The sequence below is a fragment of the Impatiens glandulifera genome, unplaced genomic scaffold (assembly GCF_907164915.1).
Source record: "Impatiens glandulifera unplaced genomic scaffold, dImpGla2.1, whole genome shotgun sequence".
Taxonomy (NCBI): Eukaryota; Viridiplantae; Streptophyta; class Magnoliopsida; order Ericales; family Balsaminaceae; genus Impatiens; species Impatiens glandulifera.
In genome coordinates, this window is record NW_025919074.1 from 24,708 (window position 1) to 51,728 (window position 27,021).

The window sequence follows — 27,021 nt, forward strand, 5'->3', positions numbered from 1 at the left end:
TGAGTTTGGAAGGATATGTTGATGCTGACAATGGTGGTGATGTTGATAGTAGGAAGAGAACAACATGGTACTTTATATACTTTGGGAGGTACTACAATCAGTTGAGTTTCAAAATTACAAAAGATTGTTACTCTTTCTAGTTGTAAGGCAAATTATATTGTTGAGACAGAGGCTGCTAAGAAGATGATATGGTTGCAACCCTTTTTACGAGAATTATGTCAAGACTACGAGGGAAGTGTGTTACAATGCGATAGTTAGAGTGCCATTCAGTTTGCAAAAAAACCAGTTTATCATGAAAGAACGAAACATATACAGGTTTGTTATCTTTTCATCCGATCAACTTTAAAAGATGGAGTGTTAGCTCTTCAAAAGATTCCCGAGAGTGAGAATCCAACTGATATGCTAACGAAAGTTGTGACAAACGAGAAACTAAAGTTGTGTGCAACTTTAGTTATTCTTCTTCGTTAAGACATCAGATAGAAAGCCGCTATCGATCGAGAGATTATGAAGCTAGTCTCCAAGTGGGAGATTGTTGAGTTATGGAGCTTACACTTATAATAAACTCTAAAAATTTAATAGAGTTTATTGGGTTTGTATTTGGGTTTGGGCTTGAGTTTGACCAAGAGTTATTTATGTTTTATTACTTGAATGTTTACCCTATATATGTTATTATTAATGGTTTACATTGATAAGACATAATTCTAAAGAATAAAGTGTGAGGCAAAAACTTTGTATTCTTTTTTCTTCTTCATAGTGAAACGTGGTAGCGACTGAAGTGAACGTAGCTCATTTGAGTGAACCACTATAATTCTGTGTCTTCTTGTGTTATTCTTTTCTTGTGTTTTTACATATTATTTCAAGTAGGTCAAATTTGGGGATCCAAATCCTAACACGATGGAAACAAAAACCTTCAAAGCACTGTTCTTGAAGAGATAAAAAATTGCACTAATTTATTACTGATTGAATTTACTAAAACGAGTATTTCTAGTTTCTTACCTGTTAGCTTGAGGAACTTCTTCAGGCAAATCTGAATGCAGATAGAGAATTGTTTGAACTAAAAAAAAATATTAATTAAGCTCGACAATAATCAAATCATTGGTTGGATTCTATCGGAATTTTTCAATCTTCTAAATTTGACATCTTGTTTTTCTGATAAAAGAAGCTCCAATGCAATATTAGTCGTTTTTCCTTTATTTCGAAATTTGTTCTCTCGTAGAATTCATTGACCGGTTCAATTCGAAAAGGAATATTCGAGTTGCAGGATTTGAAGAAGTGGTTGCTTCTCTCAAATAACTTATGATTTCTTTAGACAAGGGAGAATTCATAAATTTTATTTTCTCTGAACTATAAAGATTATATGTATTACACTATTACGAATAATACGTAAATTTATTAAGCATTTTGATCGAACCGATTTATAAATACTTCTACTAAAGTAAAATGAATATACGAAATCTAAAAAGGGATGAGAATACCCGATTTAAAAAAAAATTATATATTTAAAAATATATAGTTGAAAGAAATTAGGTTAAAAAACGTGAGAAGTTTAATTAATTATGTTTTAAATAAGTGAAATGCTAACTATATAAACAAAGAAAATATGAAAATTTAGTTGAGTTGATTTCAGCCTATTCGATGAGAATATAGAAAAAAAAAGACACAAAACATGAAAATAAGAATAAAAACACAAAATCGTCGCTAAAAGCAGATTATCAAATGAGTAGACACTCGAGAAGACGATTATAAATATTAAGAACGATTTAAATTTAATTCTTAACTTTAGTTTACTGATTTTTACATACTACTCGACATTGATATAACTCTAGATATTTTTATTATTAGTTTACTATTTTGTTATTTTTTTATGAAAATTATTTGAGTGGTTATGTTGCTCTTGTCTTGTAAAATGAGAATGTAACTTTATATATCAAACGCATATTATTAAGTTAATAAAATCCATAATTTGATGGGGGGTTTTGATCACCAGATAACTCCTGATCTATTGTTTAAATATATATATATATATATATATATATATATAATATAAAGTTTAGAAAGAACTACCTTGAGATATAGCCTACCTCAGCCTCCTCTTATCTAGATCTGTCCATGATTTTAGAGGTCTGAATATCAAAAACTTGTGAAGTCTTAATTTTTTTATCTGGGTTCAAATCGGCTAATCGGAGTCACTATGTCGAGATTTAGCTGAATATGGAAGATAATAAAGTTAAAGGTGAAAAGGAAGGAAGTGGCTCGGTTATAGTGTAGGGTAAGTTAAAGGTTAATTTTTTTAATGACTTGTTTGATTGGAATAATGTGAAGTTGAAAATATACCTATGGATATGACAGTGCAGATGAATTATTTATTTATTTATTTAATTTTTTTATAAAGGTGTTAAATATTTTCGTTAGTTTAAATAAATTTGACACATTTTAACAAGTTGGTATATAATCGATATTTAATAAGTAAATTTGACATTTCTATCCAAATTCGTACTTAAATTGATATTCTTCATATATATTAAATTATGCTGATTCAAAGACATTATTATTATGTGGAATTTCGCATAAGGCTATGATGCCCAATTTGGTGTGCCTCAATGTTAGGTACAAAAAGGAAAAGAAGATATGTGCGATTATTTGTTAGATTAAAAAATATATGAAATCACATAATGGTGAATATGTCAATCAAATCGTATTATTGTAGAAATGTCAACTAAATCGCCACGAGATCATATCATTGTGGAGACGTCAAAGATATCACATGATCTTTACCCTGATTATGAATTCTAAAAGCCTATATATATACATTGTAAACGAGAAGAGAGGCGTGAGACTAAGCCTAGAACAAACAGAGATATTGAAAGTTTGTAATCCTTATTATAACTCTATTGAATCCATTATTCGAAGAATGACATATAATATTGTTGTCCGAACCTGGGAAAGATTATTGTTTCGTTATTTCGTTCTTTCTTACTTTTACGCTATTGTTCTACATTGCACTACAATTGCTATTATTTCGTTTTCATTCTTAAGGTGATAGTTTTCACCACAAATTGGTATCAGAGCCAAGTTGGGTTAAGGTGGTCGCGGTTCGATTTTTTGATTTGAGATGGGGTCGACTTTTAAGGTTGATATCGAGAAGTTCGATGTGGCGAAGGAATTTGGGTTGTGGAATATGAAGATGAGGGCACACTTAGGAAAATGTGAGTTGCTAAAGAACTCGAGGGGGGATCTCAATTACCAGCCTCGATGGACGCGGAGAAAAAGATGGAGGTGTTGGAAAAGGCCTATCACCTTGATTCTTAGTCTCGATGATAAGGTGTTGTGAGAGGTTGCTAGTGTCATAATAGTAATAGATGTGTGGCTTCAGTTGGAGTCTTTGTATATGAGTAAGACACTATTGTCTCGGATCTACATAAAGTAGGGATTCTTCAAGTTTAGAATGACTAAGGAGAAACATTTGCAGACGCATCTCGATGATTATGTCAAGATTCTCCTTAATTTAGAAAATATCGGGGATAAATACAAGGATGAGGATAAGGCACTGATGATTTTAAATTTTTTACTGAAGTCGTATACGACGTTCGTAGACATAATCGAGCATGAGAGGGAGGAGCTTACCCTCGATGATGTGATGAGTGCGTTGAGATCGAAGGACCAAAAGAAGAAAAATGAATAGAGCAATGTAAGTGGAGATGGTATCTTTGTTCAAGGGAGAGCCGAAAAGAGAGACAATAAATTCAAGAAGGAGAGGCATTCGAAGTATCTCGTGAAAAAACTACTAAGTTCTACAATTGTGACAAGGAGGGGAACCTTAAGAGAGATTGTCCAGATTTGAGTAACGAAGGGAAGAAGAGCGGAGAAACAACGGTTGTTTAAGAGGTCGAGAATGGGCACGAAAGTACAAACGTTCTCGTTGTCTCCACTAATTTCCCCGACAAGCGTTGGATTATAGATTCCGGGTGTTCGTTTCATATGACACCTAACGAGAGTTGGTTCAAGACCCATGAGAAGACTTTGGTGGACGAGGTTTTGTTAGGTAAAAATAAGTCTTATAGGGTGATGGGTATCAGAATAGTGCGTTTCAAGACACATAATGAAATCGAGAGGGTATTGACGGACGTACGACACGTCCCAGACCTTCAGAAGAATTTAATCTCTCTCGTCTCACTAGACTAACTTGGTTTGTCATGGAAGGTGAAAAGAACATATTGAGGGTAACAAATGGGTCTTTAGTGGGAATGAGAGGCGTGCGAGAGAAGACTCTTTACGTCTTTTAAGGCAGCACTTTGGTTGGCGATATGGAGACAGTGGCGAAGCCTCGAGATGTATCGTCCACAAATCTATGGCATAAGAGATTGGGGCACGTGAGTGAGAGGGGTTTGAAAGAGTTGAGTAAGAGAGGCTATTTTGGATAGGAGAAATTTTATGATTTGGAGTTTTTCGAGAACTACATACGATAAACCTACGAGGGTGAAGTTTGGGCGGTCAGCTGAGGTGACTCGGGAGACGCTTAGTTATGTTCACCTAGGCTTGTGGGGGCCAACGAGCACTATAACTCCAGGTGGAGATCTTACTTCATCACTTTCTTTGATGATTGTTCGTGCAAGGTTTATGTATACATTTTGAAGCACTATGATGAGGCATTTGCTAAGTCCAAAGAGTGGAAGAAGATGGTAGAGACTCAGACCGGGAAGAAGGCTAAAAAGCTCCGAACAGATAACGGTTTGGAGTACATAAGTGAGGATTTCAATTAGTTTATCAAGAAAGAAGGAATGGTTCGTCACAAAACCGTCCGACAAACACCACAAAAGAATGGATTGGTGGAGCGAATGAACAAAACATTACTTGAGCATGTCTAGTGTATGTTGTTTGAGGCCGGTCTACTGAAGCAGTTTTGGGATGAAGCGATTAACTCTAGGGAATATCTTATCAATCGTTGTCCATCACTTTCATTAGAATGCAAGACACCAGAAGAAATTTGGAATGACACTCCTCCAAAACTCGAAAACTTGAAGGTATTTGGTTGTGTGGCTCATATGTACCAACATGATGGAAAACTTGATTTGAGAGTGAAAAAGTGTATACTCATTGGATAGTCTGAGGGATTAAAGGGTTGGAAATTGTTTTACAAGGACACGGAGATGACCAAGTGCATCATTAGTCGTGATGTTGTCTTTAGGGAAACCGAGTCGTATTATGAAACAACACAGTCAGTCGAAGCTAAAGAAGTCGCTAGAGAGACGACCAAATTTGAGGTGTAGTCATAAGAGGGATTACTAAAGAATCGGTAGACACGGGGGATGCTAATGAAGAAGATAAAATAAACGGTCAGATAGAGGAGGAATGTATGGATCCGGAAGAGAATCTTAGCTCCTACCAGTTAGCGCGAGATAAAGACTGTAGGACAACCCAAGCTCTAGAGAGATTTGGCTACTCCAATTTGGCGGACTTTGCATTCCTTGTGTAAGATAAAGTACAAGATTTAAAGTCGAGATCGTTTAGAAAAGCGATAGAGAGCAAGGAGAGAACTAAATGAAAGCGTGTTATGGCGAAGGAGATGACATTGCTTGACAAAAACAAGACATGGGAGTTGGTGGCAAACTCAAGAATCAGTGGGTGGTTAATTCAAAGTGGATGTTCAAGTGCAAAGAAGGTGTAAAGGGTAGTAACAAACTAAGGTTTAAGGCGAGATTGGTAGCTAAGAGCTTCACACAACGCGAATGGGTCAACTTTAACGAGATCTACACCCTGATAGTGAAGCACGCGTTCATTCATGTGTTTCTCACTCTAGTGAATCAGTTTGACTTGGAGCTCAAGCAAATGGGTGTGAAGATGACATTTCTTCATGGGAACTTTTGGAGGAGAAGATCTTCATGACACAACTCGAGGGGTTCAATAAATACGATGATGAAGGAAATGTATGTCTTCTAAAACACTTGCTTTATGGTTTGAAACAATCCCCAAGACAATGGTATTTTCGCTTTGATGAGTTCATAGTTCCACTGGTGAAAAATGGGTAAAAACGAGAGTAAAAACTCTCGGTTTTGACCCTATAACCTTCGGTATAGACCCAATACCGACAGTTTAGGTAACTCTCGCCATCCCTCGATATTGACTCTTTCATTAAAAACAATTGGGCGTTTACCGAGAGATATCGTAGAGTTTTCGGTTTAGACACCTGAGAGTAAAACCGAAAATTAATTGTAAAACTTTCGGTTTTACTTCAAAGAGAAAAACCGAAAGTTTTAAAATTAACTCTCGGTTTTTCATCAGAGGGAAAAACCGAAAGTTTTACAATTAACTTTCGGTTTTTCATCAGAAAGAAAAACCGAAAGTTAATTATAAAACTTTCGGTTTTTCCCTTTGGAGTAAAACCCAAAGTTAATTAGAAAACTTTCGGTTTTACTCCAAAGGAAAAAACCGAAAGTTTTATAATTAACTCTCGCTTTTTCTTTAAATGGAAAAACCAAAAGTTTTTTAATTAACTTTCGGTTTTACTCCAAAGGAAAAAACCGAAAGTTTTAGAATTAACTTTCGGTTTTTCCCTTTGATACAAAACCGAGAGGTTTATGAAAGAACTTTCAGTTTTTCTTCAATTTAAAACCCGAAAGCTTTTCATATAACTCTCAGTTTTTCCTATGAAGAAAAACCGAAAGATTTACATTCACTTTTGGTTTTTTCCTATAAAATGTACAAAATAGGCCGATTATTTTGCTCGCAACCAAAACTTGTTCAGCCAAACCAATATATCAATAATAAAAGAAATGACACATACATGAAATGATCTTTATCATTACAAAATTCGCAACCAAACTAATTATCCGAACAATCTGTTTTAAATTCAAATCGGAACAACCAATCAAAACCTGTTTTCAATCGAAACAACCAATTAAAACGTACTAGAATTAGCTTGTGGAGGAGGAGGTGGTGGTTGTTGATGTTGCATCATAAACAATTCAAAGCTCTTCATTCTTGCATTCATTTCTAACTTCTCCCTCTCCATTCTTGTCACAATTTCTTGCTTTTCCGCTTGCATTTCATTAATTGTGCGCATTCTTTCTTCATCCCTCTTCTCCAATTCCTCCAGTTTGAGCGTCATTCTTTGATTCTCTTCATAGAATCGATCATTGTTTTGTTGTGGACTGTTTCCACTTCGACGATCCTCACGAAAGTGTGTGGGCCGGATGCCTGATCCCATTCTGAACACTCCCCCGTGTTTTTGTTGTCCGAACACCCTCTCCGTCAATTCAAAATCAGATATTTCAGGTTCGTTACTAAGAACTTCCTCCATCTCAACCTGTACAATTGAAATAAAGTATCATTTCTATAATAAAAAACTATCCATATTCAATTCACTTACAATTTTCTCTTGCACGTGTTCGTCCGGGATGGGGGTTGGGTTTTCTTTTATCGGTTTTGGGGTACGGGTCCTCTTGAATACTTCAATGACAGACGGTGCCCGTCCCATTTCAAGCGCCTGTTGAAAGAAATGATTTATATAATTAATAACAATATTTATATTAAATTATTACAAATAATGTACTTACCAACTTTTCTTCAACTTGAGCAAACGGTCTACTTCCCGTATGATGTGAGAATTTTAGCTTCTTCCTGTTAACAATATTTGTACTACTGTTTTTCTGAATTTTAAATAAAAAATGAAGTTAGAATAATTAATATCAACTTTTATTTGAATTATGAAACCGTACCTTAAATTTCCCGTGAAGAAATGGTTGCGACACACAAACTCCCAATCATCTCGATCGTAGTCTGGTGGAGGATTGGCCAGTACCGCCGCCTCGTCTCCTTTATGGACGCGGATATATCCCTTGTTCAAATTCGAGCGCCATCTATCCTATATCTGCTTGGCGTGTCCCAATACGGTCTTTCGATAAGTATCAATAGAACCATTAGTAGCCTCGAACGGATCCTGAAAAAAAAATATTCAAATGTTATAAACAATTATTTAATGATTAAAGTATAATTAAGTAATAATTATTACCATCATAGCAGTTCAAATAGAATCCAATTGGTCCGCACTTAATGCATTCCACTTTAAAAGACGGTGTGAGACGGTTGAGGGGTCCGCACAACCGACCCCACATGTCTAGACCACTGTGTTCTTCCCACGTCAGCACCGCCGGGCCTCCCATCTACCTCTCTAAAAGTCAAAGGAATCCTTGTCCCCGCTGGCCTCTTAGATAGAGCAATATTCTTGTTCTTCCCCCGTCTCTTGCGGACAGAAAATTCTTCAAAATTATCAAATTCATAATTAGATATGTGAATCAATTCAAACAATAACTAATTGTAAAAACAAGCTACTTGTCGATGATGGGTCGGGAGTAGAATCGTGCTCCTCCTCGTCATCCTCCTCGTGAGGCTCCTCGTGACCCATCGTCGTCAGTCTCATCGTCATCCCCCATATCAGCAAATGTACTCTCTACAAACTCTTCAGCCTCAGCACCATTAACATCCTCGTCTGTTGGAGGATCATTAGCTATCGGGATCACAACAATAGGTGGTTGATCTCTAGAAGATGATTCTCGGAGCCTTAAGTTTTCTGATTGTGCAATGAGGTTATGGTACGACTTAGACAGTTTGCTGGGTGTTTTCCTCATACTCCACCAAGGTTCTTTACTACCTTTAGACATTCTTAATGCATACCATTAATAAATGAGCGAATAGTTGAAATAAAGTAGTAATAAAAATGAATAGAAAGTAAAAAACATAAATATACCTAATTAATTAATCTGAACTATATATTTTTAAACCGCGAATTTATTTTTATCACAATCTTCCAACCGGGTCGGGCTGACATATTAGGGGCGTAGAATACTTGTTTTGCTTGACTCGCCAATATATACGGGTCTTCACTTTGGGTTTTTAAAATTCGGTTTACATTTATACTTACAAAGCCAAATTTATCCACTTTCACTCCTAGTTCCCCCGAGTGTGTATCAAACCACTTACACTTGAATAAAACAACTCGTTTGTGAGAAAAGTATTGTACTTCGATTATATTCGTTAAAAGTCTGTAGTATGACATAGTTTCAAACCCGTTATACCCTTCAACAACCACCCCACTATTTTGAGTGGTCAAATCTTCGTCGTGTTTTTCTGTACAGACTTTATATCCGTTTACTTTACACCAAACATACATAGACGAGTACATACTTGGACCTTCTCCTAAGATCTTGAGGTCTCTTGATATGTCGTTAAATTCTGCTAATTGAGCGACCTATATATATACCCGAAATGTAGTCATTAAAATAAATATAAAGAGTTAGGATATATGGTTTATAATTTACTCACTCGATGCTTGAAATAGGCGGCAAACGTTTCTTCACGGGACTCGTTGTTATTGCAATACTGCATATAATCTATGCAAATAGATCGAATATTAAATAGCATACTCTTTAATGCTAATTAATAACAGCAACATATAATCTTACATGTAAAAAGGTTATACTTCGGGGCAATTTTTCAAAATGTATGAATGAGCTGTCACTCGATCGATATAATCCAAGTTGTATATTTTTCCGTTAGATAGGTCTTCCAACGATGAAAATATTGAAATGCCCGAGATTTCAGTTTTTGCATTTTCTTGCTTTTCTTCCTCCATATACCTGACACATAAACTAATACTCTCATTTACAAGATAGCTTTCGCTTATAGAGGCTTCGGGGTGGTTATTATTCCGCAAATATCTTTTCATTGTACCAATGTAATGTTCAAACGGATACATCTATCGATACTGAACAGGTCCCCCAAGCAAAGCTTCAAATGACAAGTGAACCGGGAGATGTATCATGATGTCGAAGATTGACGGCGGAAAAATCATTTCAAATTTGCAAAGTGTCAATATAATATCCATGTACAATTGTTCGAGGTCCGCTTGAATCAACTCTTTGAAACACAACAACCGAAAGAACCAAGACAAATTTACTAACGCATCATACACATTATCTGGAAGTAATCCACGGGTTGCTAAAGGAATAAAATATTCCAACAAAATATGACAATCATGACTCTTTAATCCCTAAATCTTTTTCTCTTCCAAATTCACACAACCCCCGATATTTGAGCAAAAACCATCAGGCAACTTGAGATCTTTCAAGAATTTACAAAGACATTTTTTATTATCGGATGTCAAAGTGAAAGACGCTTCTGGATAATGAACCAATCATTCATCATTTATAGGATGCAACCATGATTTTATGCCTAAGAGTTGTAAGTCTTTACGGGCTTTAGGACCATCCTTAGTCTTCTCTTTCACATTCATTATTGTTCCCAACACGCTATCACAAATATTTTTCTCAATATGCATCACATCCAAATTATGTCTCAATAATAGTGATTTCTAATAAGGCAAACGGAAGAAAATGCTAAGTTTGTTCCAATTGTCTCCCCGCGTTTCATGATATATCTTGGTTTTCTTGCTCAGATCCGTACTAAAAATTATGTCTTCTAGGTCTCGTGCTTGCTCGTAACTTTCTTGCTCCGTTAACAATTTAGGGGCTCTCTATAATCTGTTCGACCATCAAACGACTCTTTATCCCTTCTGTATTTGTGCTTTGGTAAGGAAGCGTCTATGACCCATGTAACATTGTTTGGAACCATGAACCAATCGAAGAGATACCATGTCGTTGTTACAATAAGGACAAACGGATTTACCTTTCGTACTCCAGCCTAATAAATTTGAGTAGGCGGGAAAGTCGTTAATGGTCCACAACAACGTCGCTCACATGTTAAAGTATTGCGAGGTGTGTGCATCAAACGTTCTCACACCAGTTTGCCACAGTTCAGTCAACTCGTCGATCAATGGTCGGAGAAATATGTCAATTGCATCTCCCGAACTCTTTGGACCCGGAATTAACATAGATAAAATAAAATTGCTAGAATCCATGCAAGTCGTGGGTGACACATTATAAGGAACGAGAATAACCGGCCAAGCACTGTATGACTTTTTCCCATTTGTAATTGGTTGAAACCCATCGCTTGATAAACTCAGTCTTACGTTTCGAGATTCCGACGCAAAATCTTTATAATTTTCATCAAACGTTTTCCAAGTTAAGGAATCAGCGGGATGTCTCAACGTATCACTATCAACTCTTCCTTCATTATGTCATCTCATCATTGGAGCCGTTTTTGAGGATATGTATAGTCTTTGCAGTCTTGGTATTAGAGGGAAATATCCAAACACCTATTTTGGAATGAATTTCCCATTTCGTCGACTTTCCATCTTGAAAGACCGTAAACTCTACAAGAATCTTCATTTTTGCCGTCCTTCCAAAATAGCACACAGTTGTTCTTACATGCGTCTATCTTGTCATATTTAAGCCCGATATCAGTAATGAATTTTTTACTTTCGTAGTAGGAGTTTGACAATTGAGCGTCAATCGGTAATATGTAGTCTTTAAGAAGACGCAGCAACATATCGAACGAAGAATTTGTCCATTGACATTCATTTTTTATGTGAAGTAGTTTTAGTAGTGCTGATGATTTCGTTATTCGAGCACCTTCATACAATGGTCGTTTGCAATCATCAAACAATTTATAAAATCTATGCGCATCTTCGACTGGTTCATGGTTGTTCGGGACATCATTAACGTTGGAGAACACATCGTTTATAAAATTGTGCATATAACATTCTTCATTGACCTCTTCATTAACTGTATTATTCATCTCCGGTCTCGCATTGTTGAATTCCGGCACGGCATCCTCCGACTGATCATCGTCATCATCATCATCATCGAAGTCATCGGCATCTTCATCGACATCGTCATTAACCACTTGAGTAGTACGTCTCTTTTCTCCATGACAATACCAGTACTCATAATGAACATTTATTCCATAAATGATGAGGTGAGTCTTCACTTCGTCTATTTCCATAAACGGAATGTTCAAGCATTTCACGCAAGGACATTTCACTGTTTGTCGGGATGTAATCCTAACAGCAAACTCAAGGAATTTGTCAACACCTTCCTCGTAATCTGGATGATCTCGACGTAAGGTCATCCAGCTTTTATCGGGTACTTCCATATTTCTAATAAAATGGAAAACAACCCGCATTATTATTTACATAAATTAGGCTTCCATTTATCTTACATAATTCTAACCTAAATACATACATCTAACCAAAATATAACTTAAATCAACATCAATCAAAACAAATATTCATAAATCTAACTAATTTTTCACACTAATCAAACCTAATCAAACGTCAATCAAACCATAAATCTAACCTAAAATCAAATCTAATCCAACACTATTTCAATCATACATAATTCAAACAATTCAATTCATACCTAAAATCCAATATAATCCAAACAATTCAATTCTAACCTAAAATATAATTTATTCATACATAAACCAAATCTAACATAAAACCAAATCCTATCCAACACTATTTCAATCATACACAATTCAAACAATTCAATTCATACCTAAAATCCAATCTAATCCAAACAATTCAATTCTAACCTAAAATCTAATTCATTCATACATAAACCAAATCTAACATAATCAAATCTAATTCAACATAATTCAATTCATAACTAAAATCCAATATAATCCTAACAACATAATAATATAATTCTAATATTATTAAAAACCTTAAAAATTGACCTTATTTAACAGTTGTGGCGGCGGCGGTGGAGAGGCGCGGCGACGGTAGAGGAGGTAGCTGAAGGTGGAGGAAGCTTGGCGATCTTCAATAGACAGAGGGTCGGTGCCGATCTGGGTCTTCAGGCGGCGGTGGATGAAGGTCCTAATCCAAACCTAATAACAATAAATATAATCAAACATATTCATCAAATCAAACCTTAATATAACCAAATATTCAAACATTAATCATATCAAAAGAACCTAATATATAACATATAACTTAATTTAACCAACACGTCAAACATATTCATCAAATCTAACCTCAATCAAACCAAAACCCTAAATTAAACAAAATCTAACATAAATCAAACCAAATCAAACAAAATCAAACCAAATTATCTAACCTAAATCATATACCAAACAAAATATAATCTAACAAACCTAATCTAACATTGATAAACATAATCTAACAAATCAATATAAAAACCTAATCTAACAAATCTAAAACCTAATCTAACAAATCTAAAAACTTAATCTAACAAATCTAAAACTTAATCTAACAAATATTAAAACCTAATCTAACAAATCTAACCTTGAAATGCAGTTTTCAAACGGCGGCGCGACAGCGGGGTCTTCAAGCGGAGTCGGTGGCTCAGCAGTTCTTCAAGCGACGTCGGGGTCTTCAAGCAGCAGGCTGGTGGCGGCGGCGTCTTCAATCCGGTGTCGTCTTTAATCGAATGGTCGGGGAGAGAGAATCGGGGAGAGAAGAAAGAAAGAAAGTCGCGGGTTTTGTTTTTTTAATTGGTCATTACCAAAAGTTTTATGATTAACTTTCGGTTTTGATCAATTGATTAATTCCGAGAGTTAATCATATAACTCTCGGTTTTGATGTTTCATTACCGAAAGTTTTATGATTAACTTTCGGTTTTGATCAATTGATTAATTCCGAGAGTTAATCATATAACTCTCGGTTTTGATGTTTCATTACCGAAAGTTGTATGATTAACTTTCGGTTTTGATCAATTGATTAATTCCGAGATTTAATCATAAAACTCTCGGTTTTGATGTTTCATATTTCCGAGAGATTTGTATATATCTCTCGGTTTTGATCATTAAAATTCCGAGAGATGTGTCTAAATCTCCCGGTTTTGATCATTATTTCCGAAACTAATTTAATTAACTTTCGATTTTACAACTTGACAAATTGTTAAATTAATTGGTTTCTCACTTTCTAATAACTTTGAAAAACATTAATTTAACACACTTGATATCCTTAAAACATTTCTCAATCCATATGATCAAACATTACACAAATACATAGGATAATCAAACATAAACATTATATACACTTCTCTATATAATCAAACACAATCATGAACATTTTAACATTAAACACAATCTCAATTTTTAGAATATAACAACTTGATTATATTAGTTATGAGTCTAGATTGGAAAGTAAAAAAATCAAATATTTTCACAATTTGTGAAATGGTAATTCCGAAGGTTAATGGTATAACTTTCGGTTTTGATAGCTATTTCCGAAAATTATACCATTAACTTTGAATTACCATTTCACAAATTGTGAAAATAATTGGTTTTTAATCTTCTAATTACTTTGAACAACATTAATTTAACACATTTGATAACCTTAAAACATTACACAATCCATATGATCAAACTTTATACACATGTGATCATCAAACACAAACATACACTTCTTTATATAATCAAACACAATCATAAACATTTTAACATTAAACACAAACTTAATTTTTAAAAAACAACACACACTTGATTAAATTATTTAGAAGTCTAGATTAGTAGGTGAAAAACCAATTAATTTAACATATTATGAAGCGGTAAAATCGAAAGTTTTATATATAACTTTCGGTTTTGATGGTTATTTCCGAAAGTTTTGAATAAACCTCTCGGTCCTGACCTTAAATAGAATGTTTTGGGAAGGGTCAAAACCGAAGGTTTATTTGAAAACCTTCGGTTTTGACCATTACCCACACTTAGAATTCTTTTCTTCTTTTTTTAAACAAAGGTCAAAACCGAAGGTTTATTTAAAAACCTTCGGTTTTGACCCTTCCCAACACTTAAAATTTTTTCTAATTTTTTTAAACAAAGGTCAAAACTGAAGGTTTATTTGAAAACCTTCGGTTTTGACCCTTACCCACACTTAGAATTTTTTTTCTTCTTTTTTTAAACAAAGGTCAAAATCGAAGGTTTATTTAAAAACCTTCGGTTTTGACCCTACCCAACACTTAGAATTTTTTCTGATTTTTATAAATAAAGGTCAAAACCGAAGGTTTATTTGAAAACCTTTGGTTTTGACCCTACCCACACTTAGAATTTTTTTTCTTCTATTTTTAAACAAAGGTCAAAACCGAAGGTTTATTTGAAAACCTTTGGTTTTGACCCTTACCCACACTTAGATTTTTTTTAGATTTTTTTTTAAACAAATGTCAAAACCGAAAGTTTATTTGAAAACCTTCGGTTTTGACCCTTCCCAACACTTTGATTTTTTTTGATTTTTTTAAACAAAGGTCAAAACCGAAGGTTTATTTGAAAACCTTCGGTTTTGACCCTACCCAACACTTAGAATTTTTTTTGATTTTTTAAACAAAGGTCAAAACCGAAGGTTTATTTGAAAACCTTCGGTTTTGACCCTTAGCCACACTTAGAATTTTTTCTGCTTTTTTTAAACAAGGGTCAAAACCGAAGGTTTATTTGAAAACTTTTGGTTTTGACCCTTCCCAACACTTAGATTTTTTTTTGATTTTTTTAAACAAAAGTCAAAACCGAAGGTTTATTTGAAAACATTTGGTTTTGACCCTACCCAACACTTAGAATTTGGGTCAAAAAACGAAGATTTGCCAATAAACCTTCGCAATTACCCTATTTTTTTGGCAATCTAATAAATAAAGGAAAAGAATTCATAAACAACATTAATAAATCAAAACCAAAGGATAATAATAATAATTCATAATTATGAAAGCAAAACACACCAAAATGTCATCATTCGTACGGAAAAGATAACACATAATTAATCAAACAATATAATTTAGAAATTAGTAGATGTGGGGGGAGGAGGGGGTGGTCGATTCTGCCTCTTCAACAATTCAATTTGTTGTTCGAAATTCTCCAATTTTTGCACCATTTCAGCCCTGTTCACTTTAATTTCAGTAAGCAATTGGCCTCTTTCTGCATCCCTCAATCGAATTTCCTCCAATTCCACTGTCATTTTTCTCACCTCTTCCTCACGTGCCGTAGTTTTTGATGCTGCTAGCAAATTCTGGTATGACCGGGACAGTTTCTCTGGTGTATGCTGAATACTTTGCCATGACTCACCCATCTTAAATGCATTATATCAAACACAATAACCAAAATATATCATTCATTTAACAAAATCTAACAAAATCATATATATTTAACAAACTAACCTAAATCTAATCTAAACAATAACAAATCTAAATCAAACTACCAAACAAAATAATCTAAACTAGCATAAATCTAGATAATATAAACTAAATGATAACAAATCTAAATCTAATAATTAACAAAAACAAATAAATCACGGCAAAGAAGAACAAAAAAAACAAAAAAAAAACTAACCTGGAACGGAGAAGAAGAAGAGAAGCGGTGGAGGCGGCTGCGGCGCAGGAGAGAGAGAGAAAGGAGAGAGGCGAATGAAAAAGAGAAGGGTTAGAGTTTGTATTTATAAAGGTATTTACCGAAGATTTTAATATTACTTTCGGTTTTGACCCACCTTAAAACGAAGGTTTTTTAATAAACCTTCGGTAATAGGAATCACGGGATTTAATTTTTTTTTGTCTTTTTTTGGATGAGTCAAAACCGAAGGTTTATAGGATAAACCTTCGCAATTAACAATTTCAGGAAAAGGTAAAAACGAAAGTTCTTTAAATAACCTTCGCAATTAATCATTCTTCAACTTAGAATATTTTTTCAATTTTTTGGGATGAGTCAAATCTGACGGTTTAATGGAAAACCTTCGTATTTAAACATTTCAGGAAAGGTAAAACCGAAAATTTTTGGAATAACCTTTGCAATTAACCAACTCCCAACACTTAGAATTTTTTTTTGATTTTTGGGGAATATCAAAACCGAAAGTTCTTTGTAGAACTTTCGGTACTAATTAGTAAACCCGAAAGTTTTACACCCCTCTCGGAATCTATTTTCAATAACGAAAGATTTGTTCCTCTCGGGATCAATTAGGAGAGTTTTATAAAACTTTCGGTAATATCTGTCGTTAAGGATAAAGACTCTTTGTTCATGTCTCAAAGCGACTACCTCCGAAAAGTGGTCGTCAAGTTTGGGATGTCTAACGCTAAGGTTGTTTAAACGCCATTAGCTACTCATTTCAAGTTCTTCTCAAAGATATCATCGAGTACCGTGTAGGAAAATGTGAGAATGACAAACACCCCATAGGCGAGTATCGTCATGAGCCTAATGTATGCCATGATATGTACGCGACCCAATCTTGCTCACACAATCAGTTTTGTTAGTCGCTTTATAGAAAACTCGGGGAAAAACAAGGGATGGGACAAAGTGGGTTCTCCGTTACGTTGGGGGTCCTTAGATTTCGGTCTTTTTTTAAACGGACAGGTGTAGGTGATGATAAGTTGAGAGAAAATGTTGATGCTGATTTTTCAAGTGACTTGGACAAGTGAAGGTCCCTAATGGGGTATGTGTTTATCCTATTTGGATGCTTAATAAGTTGAAAGGCACAATTACAATCCGTAGTTGTCATTTTAACAACGGAGGCCGAATATATCGTTGTGACGGAGGGCGTCAATGAGGTACTTTGGTTGAAGGGTCTCGTGGGTGAATTTAAGGTGAAGCAATATAAAGTGGAGTTGTTTTGCGATAACCAAAGCGCCATACATTTGTCCAAGAACTCAATGTTTCACGAACGCATAAAACACATCGACATTGGACTTCACTACATTCGAGAGTGAAGCGGTAGTTGTGGAGAAGGTTCACACAAATGAAAAACCTGCATATATGGCCACGAAGCTGGTGACGGGAATCAAGTTTTGGAAATGTTACGACTTGATTCATGTCACAAAGGTTGGAACGTAATCGGAGAAGTAGGAGAATCGATTCAAGGGTGTTCTTCGCGATGAAGCTCATTCGTTTGACAATAGACATAGAGACAATGTGGAAAATTTGTGGAATTGGGCCTAGGATTTTGAGACTTAATTTGATGTGCCTCAATATTAGGTAAAAAAAATGGAAGGAAGATATGTGCAATTATTTGGTTGATTCAAAAAGGCATGAAAATGGTAAAAATGTCAATCAAATCGTATTATTTCAGATCGGCTTGGTTAATATCGGCCTAGTTTTAAATTTTCAATCCCTAATTCCTGTCCCGATCTCTAGTCAATATCTTTTAGCTTTTTCCCGATTCGCCTCGATCTCAATCATAACGAGAAAATTCCGTCTCAATAAGTTCAGATCTTGGTTAATGTAGACCCAATTTAAAATTGCCATCCATATTCTCTATGTAATATATAAAAAATAATAAGTTCAGCTTGGTTAATGTAGACCCAAGTTTAAATTGCCATCCATATTCTCTATGTAATATATAAAAAATAATTCTCTATGTAATATATAAAAAATAATTTTGTATGATGGCGCTCTACATGGAACCAAGCCACACTTCTGTAAAGGTTGGATGCTGTTTTTATTTGGTTCAAGTTCAGAAGCTGGTGAAGACGAATGAAATTTAATAACTATCCGTGATTTTAGAAGATGAAAGTTTTTAAAAGAAAATGCATGTAAAACCAGCAAAAAGATCAATTAAATAACCAAATCATCTTAACGTTACCATTTCTTATAATCATAATAACTATTATTCTCAATAGATAACTTGATTATAGTATTAACAAACAGCAAATCAATTAGTGGTTCTTGAGCATAATAAATGCATCAAATATACCGGAATTCAATCAGAATCCAAATGCAGAATCGTCGAATCCATCATCATACCCCGCATCATAAGCAGCCATATTATCTCCCGCATCCGATATCATATCACCAACCAACAATCCTCCTAATAATCCCGCTCCCATTCCTAGCCCAAAGTTATTCTTCTTCTTCTTCTGAGGAGCCTGCATAGGCGGTGGTTGCTGTGACATATAACCCCCATAGCCTACCGGAGGAGGATAGCCACCATAGCCAGCCGGAGGAGGATAACCACCATAGGCTGCCGGGGGATAACCACCATATCCTCGAGGAGGTGGAGGAGGATAACCTCCATATCCTTGAGGAGGATATCCATAACCTGTTGTTGCTGCTGGTGGTGCTTGATATGCAGTTGCTGCTGGTGGTGCTTGATATGCAGTTGCTGGTGGTGGTGCTTGATATGCAGTTGCTGCTGGTGGCGGTTGAGCATAACTCGATTGATCTTTGCTTGGCCCTGCGAAGGGTGGGTAGGCTGTCACGGGTTCACTGTTCTTGGTTGAGTTAACCGGTTGTTTAGACTTTTCTCCAAATTTATATGAGAATTTTAGTTTTCCTTCCGATTTGCCTTTGGGTGTGCGGACCTAGATGGTAATAAATTAATTGTAAATGATAGTTAGCATATTGTACCTAAATAAAGTTTTGATCTTTCACTTATTGAAGAATTGAATAAATTCTTAATTCCCAAAGAAGAATTGATCTAGCAAGCTGAATTATTGAATTAACGGGACTCCTTAGGAATGAACTTCATATATGTTAATTTGAGTCAATTTGAGAATCTTTGGATGATCTATTAATGAAATAATGAGAGCTTTCTACGGCAAATAATCAGCTACCATGAAACCCTATATTAGGAATTGTAAGCTATTTGAAATCTATTGATTCATGTAATTTGATATGATCAACCTAACAATTTACTCACAATCTACCAGATTTATTCCATAATCATATGATTTACCTTATATTCGACGCTGCGTTCGGCTGAGATGGAGTCAGAGGAATGAAGAAGGTCCTTGAGAGGGATAGAAACCTCGCCAACATCTTTATCAGAGAAGGTACGATCGGCGCGAATATTGAAGATTAATTTAGGGTTTCTCGAAAGGTAATTCTCATTGACGAAGAGCTTTACCTTGTGATTCCACTTAGGGGATTTTCCACCGTCCTTATGGATTGGAGTACGGCAAGTGCTACAGGGCTCGTCGGAAAGAGAAACGACGACATAGACGTCCATCTTGGAGAAGCGGCCTACGTCCTTGAGATCATTGGCCGAGATCACCGTGATTTCCAGCGGACGATATTCCATGATTCTGTTACAGAGAGAAAGCAAGATATCTCTCTATGGAGAGTTTTTTTATGATTAGAGAAGGAGAGAGAAATAAGAATTTCGGAAGAACGGTTATTATTATGATGCATCAAGGTTGCATGTTCAGAGGCCTTAAATAGTTTTTACCCACACGAAGAGACGAAGGTCGAAAGAAACTTCTTCTTTATGAACAAACATTTCGGGGATTGTTCAATAAATTAATTTATTTGCCAATTTATAACATATTATTTTGTAAAAATATTTATTTTAATTTATCAAAGTTATTCTACTAATTATATAATTTTTTAAATAGTAAATTTCTCTCATCTACTCCATTTTTTATTTTTATTTTTTATTTTAAAGATTAAAATTTAGAATTTAGAGATTATGGATTAAAATGGAGGGAATTAGAGATTAGAATTTAAAAAATATATATATATATTAATAAATATATAGATAAAAAGATAGAAAAAAAAGGAAAGAGAAGTTAAATTAGCCCTCACCCACATCGTAAGATTACTCATATATATATATATATAAAAGATTATTTAATATCTCGTTTGTATATATGAATAATCTTGTTTAGTTCATTTTACAATATTACATATTTCTTTAATTTTATCAAATTATAATTTATGACTTATATTTTCAAATTAATAATATTTTATTAAGAATTAAAATGACAAAAGATTATTGATTCAAAATAGTTTAATATAAAAAAGTAAAGAGAATGAGAAGTCTCTTATTTATATAATCTAATCATATTCTTATGTTAAATGAAATACTAAATACAAAAAAAAAAAAAAAAGTTTTATTTATTAAACTTGCCATGCATCGTAGGTAGAAATAAATTTCACATTTATAAAGTTGAAATAGACAATTTTCACATTTTTATCGTCGCTATCATCATTATCGTTTTCATCATCTTTTTCGTCGATAATATATATGGTATGAATATGAGGGGCTTCAATGGTTGAGACAACCTAGTGGTCACCTTACTTCTATCATTTATCGTTGTTTTTGTTATTCATAAAAAAAAAATAAACAAGATAACAAATTTGATAAGGAGACATTCATTTAATTTTTTTTCCATTAGTTCACCAATTTTACCTCATTTCTCGGTCAACCAAAAATGTCATTTCTTACATAATAGACATATCATATTATTTTTCTCCTAAACTCATTTTTGCATCCAACTATCTCAATAGTACCAACATATTTTATAACTCAGTAAATTCAACCATTAATATAAATCGATCTCATAATCTAATGTTACTAGCCTCTTATCCTTCGTCAAATCAACCATCTCTTATTTATTACCATCTTCTTATCCACGCGTATAATTTACTTAATTTGCATTTGTAAGGATTCAAACTTTTGTCTCGAGTGTGAAATATGATCACTTTACATATTTGCATTTTAAATATGTTGAATTTAAAATATAAAGTTAGCCTAGTTAATTAAAAAATTATATTTTTTTTGTTAGGTTATAAGTTGGAAATATACCTATAATATTTTTAATTTTATTTTTAACCTTTTTAAGTTTATGAACGGATCAACTTGATAATTCAGACATTTTACAAATTAAGCACTATATTTGATGAGGGGATGACTTGGCAATCACCTAGTTGGAAAATGTAAAAGTAAGAGAAAAGAGAGAAAATAGAGAAATTATTTGATTTTTTCAGCGAATAAAATTATGCCAAGTCATTCCCTCACCAAATTTCTCACAAAATTCTCTCACCAAATTTCTCACAAAATTCCCCCGCCTAATCATTTCTCATATATATATATATATATATATATATATATATATATATATATTACCAAATTGTGATACATTATATTATAATTTAAAAAATATATTTTCGATTTAAAATTAATAATCAAGATCACATGTTTAAAAATATATTTAATAACTATTCATTTAAATTATTAAAAAATATAATAAATTAGAAAAATAAATCACATAATTGAATAATTATTATAGTTCATAAATAAATATTTTATCCTATTTTGAATGAATTTATAATATTAATTTTCTAATATTATAATTAACCATTTAAAATTATCATAAAAAATGCTAACAAAAATAAAGACAAAACATAATAGCCAAATGAATATTAAAAAAGTCATAAAAAATATATATTTATATTTGTTCTATTTAAAGTTAAAATATCAAAATTTAAAATTGGTAAACATTTATTTTACATCATTTTGAATGTGTTATATAAAATAACATATTAAAATATTATAAAATATATTTAAAATTTAAGAAGAACTTTACCCTATTTAAGGATTTCATTATTAACAACATTTGAATTACAATTCTTTAACAACCAGTGATATAGTGACATATCATTCCCTTCTCCATTCCCTCTTTCAAATTCTCTCTTCTTATCACTCCTATTTTTTATAAGTTATATTTTGAATAACTATAAATTATATAATTTTATTATATTCGTACATAAATATAATAAAATAATTATATCTTTCATCCTAACTTTAAAATAAATATGATAAGAGATATAATTATCATTAATTTTATACAATATATAATAAAAATAATTATATCTTTTATATTAATATTAAATAAATAGTATAAGAGATATAATTATCATTAATTTTATTTAAAAATATCATCATTAATTTTATACAAAAATATAATAAAAATAATTATATCTTTTATCCTAATATCTAGCATAAAATATAATAAAATATAATAAAAATAATTATATATTTTATTTAATATTAGGATATAAATATAATTATTTATAATATATTTTTATACTAATATAATAAATTATATGATATACTTGACCGGTCTTCAAGGAGCGTCATTAATTTTATACAAAAATATAATAAAAATATTTATAGATAATAACAAACAAATAAAAAAACAATAACACTTTATTAAACTTCTTTATCATAAAATAACTGAATTTAGAGATTTTATATTTAAATAACTGTTATTCCATTTTTTGTATGGATTTTATACTTTCTGATTTGATTAATTAAAACAATAAATGAAAAAAGCTGGTCCTATTCATTATGGATTCCAAATTGGGTGATGTTTAGGCCGTTGATTTTTTTTTTTTTTTATTCTTAGCGCTTGGGCATTTGTTCTTATAATGTGAACCACTCTTTTTATATCTTCATTATCTTTGTTAAAAGTTGTTATTTATTTATTAGTGGAAAATAGCATTACAAATCCATTAAGAAAACATATCATTAGAAAAAAAGCAAAAAAAATATATAGACCTTTAAATATTTTATGTGTTTGAGAAAAAAATATTAATAAATTTATGAATATATATATATATATATATATATATATATATATATATATATATATATTATATGAGGAGTGATAGAGAGAGGGAATTTGGTGAGGGAATTCATTGGTTTGGTTGGAAAATATAAAAGTGGGAGGAAAAAGAGAAAAGAGAGAAATTATTTGATTTTTTCAGCGAATAAGATTATGTCACGTCATTCCCTCACTAAATTTCCTCACCTAATCATTTCTCATATATATATATATATTATACTTTAAAATATTTTCTCATATACAAAACATATTTAACAACAAAAAAAAATCAAACAAATTAATATACAATTTTTAATTCAAAACTCTTCATCTCAATAAGTGTTTTAAAATAAGTTTTTTTTCAGAAAATTTTATTAAACAAAATTTAATTATATATATTAATAAATAATGTTTTATATGAATTCACTTACATATCAATTAATTGTTTAAGATCATATTTAATTATTCAAATACAAAAAAATTTATAAGACTTTTTTTTCATATTTGAAAGATCAACTTATTTCTTTTTCTTAAAAAAGTGAGTGAGTTAAATGGCGTTTGCATGAAGCTGATTAAAATCAATCTAATGGAGCCAAGTCTTTTCAAGGTTGTTTGACGAAGAATCTAGGCGCAGGGACTCGTGTGGACTATTGGGCAAGAGTACATCAATTTCAATTTTTTTTAATGGTATAAATGTGACATTATCTATAATTTTTTCTTCTTATTTTTAATTTAATACATTATTTTTTTATCTATTTTTTTTTTTAAAAAGAAAAAAAAAACTTAAGGGCTTAGTATGTTTTTGTACTCATGAATGAGAAATAGAATAAAATGAGATGTTTGGTTGTTGGTTTTGATTACAGGATATTGATTTGATTCTGGATACTCAGCAATCATTCAATCCTCTCTAAATTGAGAGGAATGAATCTCATTCCCATTATATACATTTTTTTTTCTTATAATATTATATATATATATATGCGGAGAATAGAGAGAGAATTTGGTGAGGGAATGACTTGACATCATTTTTACTCAGAAATGAGAAATAAAATAAAATGAGATGTTTGGTTGTTGGTTTTGATTTCAGGATATTCATTTGATTCCTGGATATTCAATCCTCTCTAAATTGAGAGGAATGGATCTCATTCGGTAGCGATACACTTTCCCATTATCTCCACTGGAATGGATCTCATTCGGTAGCTATACACTTTTCCATTATCTTCACTCTCTTATTTTCTTATAATATTATATATATATATATATATATATATATATATATATATATGCGGAGTGATAGAGAGAAGGAATTTGGTGAACATAATTTTTATTAGTTGAAAAATGTAAAAGTGAGAGGAAAGAGAGTAATTATTTGATTTTTTCAGCGAATAATATTATGCCAGTCATTCACTCACCAAATTTCCTCACCTAATCATTTATATATATATATATATATATTTTTTTATAATTATATTATAAATTATTTTATAATTAACATACTAACAAATTTTATTTATTTATAAATAAATAATTTCAATTATTTAAATAATATTAAGGAATCATTTAAAATAAAATTTTAGTAATAATTACAATTACTAATAATAATATAATTAATTTTAAATATTATATATTAATAATAAAATTAAAATATAAAAATATAAAATAAAAATAAAATAACAATTTTATAAAAAAAATATTAAAAAGTTAAATATAAAATATATTAATAAAAATTATTATTAAAAAATGATACCTTATAATACATTATTAAATAAAATTTTATATTTAATTTAAAGTATATAATATTTAAAAGTCTTTTTCTTATATTATTTATATTTAATAGATAATTATTTATTTATAATTAGTAAAAAATTGAAACATATTAGATGTTTATATTTTATTAAATTATGTCACTTAAATATTTTATGAGGGGTGATAGAAGAGAGAATTTGAGGGAGGGAATGATGAGTCACAAAAAAAGATTAAAAGTGGAGAGAGAAAAGAGAGAAAATTTTTGTTATTTTTTTGGCTAATCAAACGCCACAACATTCCCTCCCTTAAATTCCCTCTCCCAATTATTTCTCATATTTTATATATTTTAATTTAAAATATGTTATAAAAATAATAATATTTTATATTTTTAATTTAATAAAATAAGATAAAAATTAATCATAATTTTAATAACAAAATTATATTTATAACTTTTCTCTTATAAATCCAAACGTTAACTCTTAACCAAACACTACACTGTCAATCATACCCATTCCCATTCCACACATCTATGAATCAGAATCCTATTCTCGTTCCTTTATTTGAACCAAGCACCCCCTTACATTTTCCACTCTCGCTTTATCCATAATTTTCTTCTTATTTTTTTTAAGCACACCCCAAATCTTTTTCAAGCCCACTCCAACTCAAATTCTTGAATCCGTCCCTGAATAGACAGGAGACTTCCGCGTGGTTACTTGGATCCAACGAGTCCAAATGAAAGCAGTTGACACTCGAGGCAACGCCCGAAGACGAAACACACATAAGACTAACGAACCACAAGCTCAACGCTCGCAAGCAATCTACCCGTCTATGACCTCCGATCATAATCTTCATCTTCATCATGTATGCCGCGACATAGCCAAGAACAACAAATGTTTTTTTTTTATCAAATTTTAACACACTTGACCATTTCCGGAAAGGAAAGTAGCTAGACACTCCTATGATGTTGATGATAAAACCTGATTAGTTAGAACCTTAAAGGAGTGTGAATTTGAAGAAATAAAAACGGGCATAATATTTAAATTTAAAAAAAAATAGAACAAGTGAATATAAATTAGAACTTAGGATCATTTGAGTACAAGGTTTACAACTATAGAGTAGAGGGGTTTATGACAAGAATTGAGAAGAAAGAATGTTAGATTTTTTTCATTCATGACCCTATTGAAATTTATGGGGTCACTAGTATAATAAATAATTGTGTAAATATCATTTTTAATATAAGTCAAAATAATGTGATTTTAATGTAAAATTAAGTTTATGACTTATGAGTGTATTTTGTCATGAATATAAAGTGAGGATATCTTAAATGATATTTCAAATTTTATGAATGGGATAAATTAGAATTATTTAAACCATAATAACTGACATAATGTTGGTTATATATAATGGTAATGGTCCCCATTTGAAGTACGGAAAATTCTCATCTGCGTCACCATCAACCGAGAGAGAAACTATTGATATACTCATCAATTGCAAAATTAATTCCATCTAAAGAAAAAAAAGATTAAAGACTTTTTCTATTATAAGAAAGAAAAAATTCATGATTACAAATTAAGGTACGCTACTATATTCAGATTTTAATTTCTCACCATATAAATTATGATCTAATTAGTATAATTCTAACCGGCCCAGTCTCAAGCTTTCTATTCTTTTTTAAAATTTTTTTAGAACAACTCTAGAACCAAGTCTCTTTGGACCCTGATTCACCTGAACCGAGTCCGTGTCTCTTACTCAAACTAAACCTGGGCATAAACTCATTTGGGCTCTGTTTGCTTACAACTTTAATTATTTAATAACTTCTCTTAAATGCTTTAAATTTTTTTATAAAATTCTAAAAAAATAGAAAATGGTTCAATATTTTGCTAAATAATTATGAAAATTATTTCCATTTTAAAACCCATTTGGTACAATTCCTATATTTTACCAAGTTTCATGTGTGCATAATTTGTGTTGTATAACTCAAAAAATATGAGAAAAATTCTTAGATAATTCTTAATTTAAATTTGATATTTCTATTCACAAACAATAACTTCTGTAATGATTTTAG

The 27,021-nt window shown here is 32.0% G+C and overlaps 2 protein-coding genes across 2 annotated transcripts; one reads left to right on the top strand and one right to left on the bottom strand.

Moving 5' to 3' along the window:
• The first annotated feature begins 3,112 nt into the window (after positions 1-3,112).
• Positions 3,113-3,682, top strand: LOC124917399. The gene is made up of 2 exons (XM_047457846.1): positions 3,113-3,322; positions 3,428-3,682. The coding sequence occupies exons 1-2, from the start codon at positions 3,113-3,115 to the stop codon at positions 3,680-3,682; spliced, it is 465 nt and encodes a 154-aa protein (XP_047313802.1).
• A 14,810-nt stretch (positions 3,683-18,492) lies between these two features.
• Positions 18,493-19,941, bottom strand: LOC124917402 (protein SRC2-like). Its single transcript, XM_047457850.1, has 2 exons — positions 19,559-19,941; positions 18,493-19,184 (listed from the first exon to the last, which is right to left on the bottom strand). The coding sequence occupies exons 1-2, from the start codon at positions 19,901-19,903 to the stop codon at positions 18,588-18,590; spliced, it is 942 nt and encodes a 313-aa protein (XP_047313806.1). The 5' UTR covers positions 19,904-19,941; the 3' UTR covers positions 18,493-18,587.
• Between the last annotated feature and the right edge of the window lie 7,080 nt (positions 19,942-27,021).

Coding starts and splice junctions, on each gene's coding strand:
- LOC124917399 (XM_047457846.1), top strand. CDS start 3,113: ATGGGGTCGACTTTTAAGGTTGATATCGAGAAGTTCGATGTGGCGAAG. Junction 3,323..3,427: donor TTCTTAGTCTCGATGATAAG/GTGTTGTGAGAG, acceptor TACATAAAGTAG/GGATTCTTCAAGTTTAGAAT.
- LOC124917402 (XM_047457850.1), bottom strand. CDS start 19,903: ATGGAATATCGTCCGCTGGAAATCACGGTGATCTCGGCCAATGATCTC. Junction 19,185..19,558: donor AACGCAGCGTCGAATATAAG/GTAAATCATATG, acceptor ATTACCATCTAG/GTCCGCACACCCAAAGGCAA.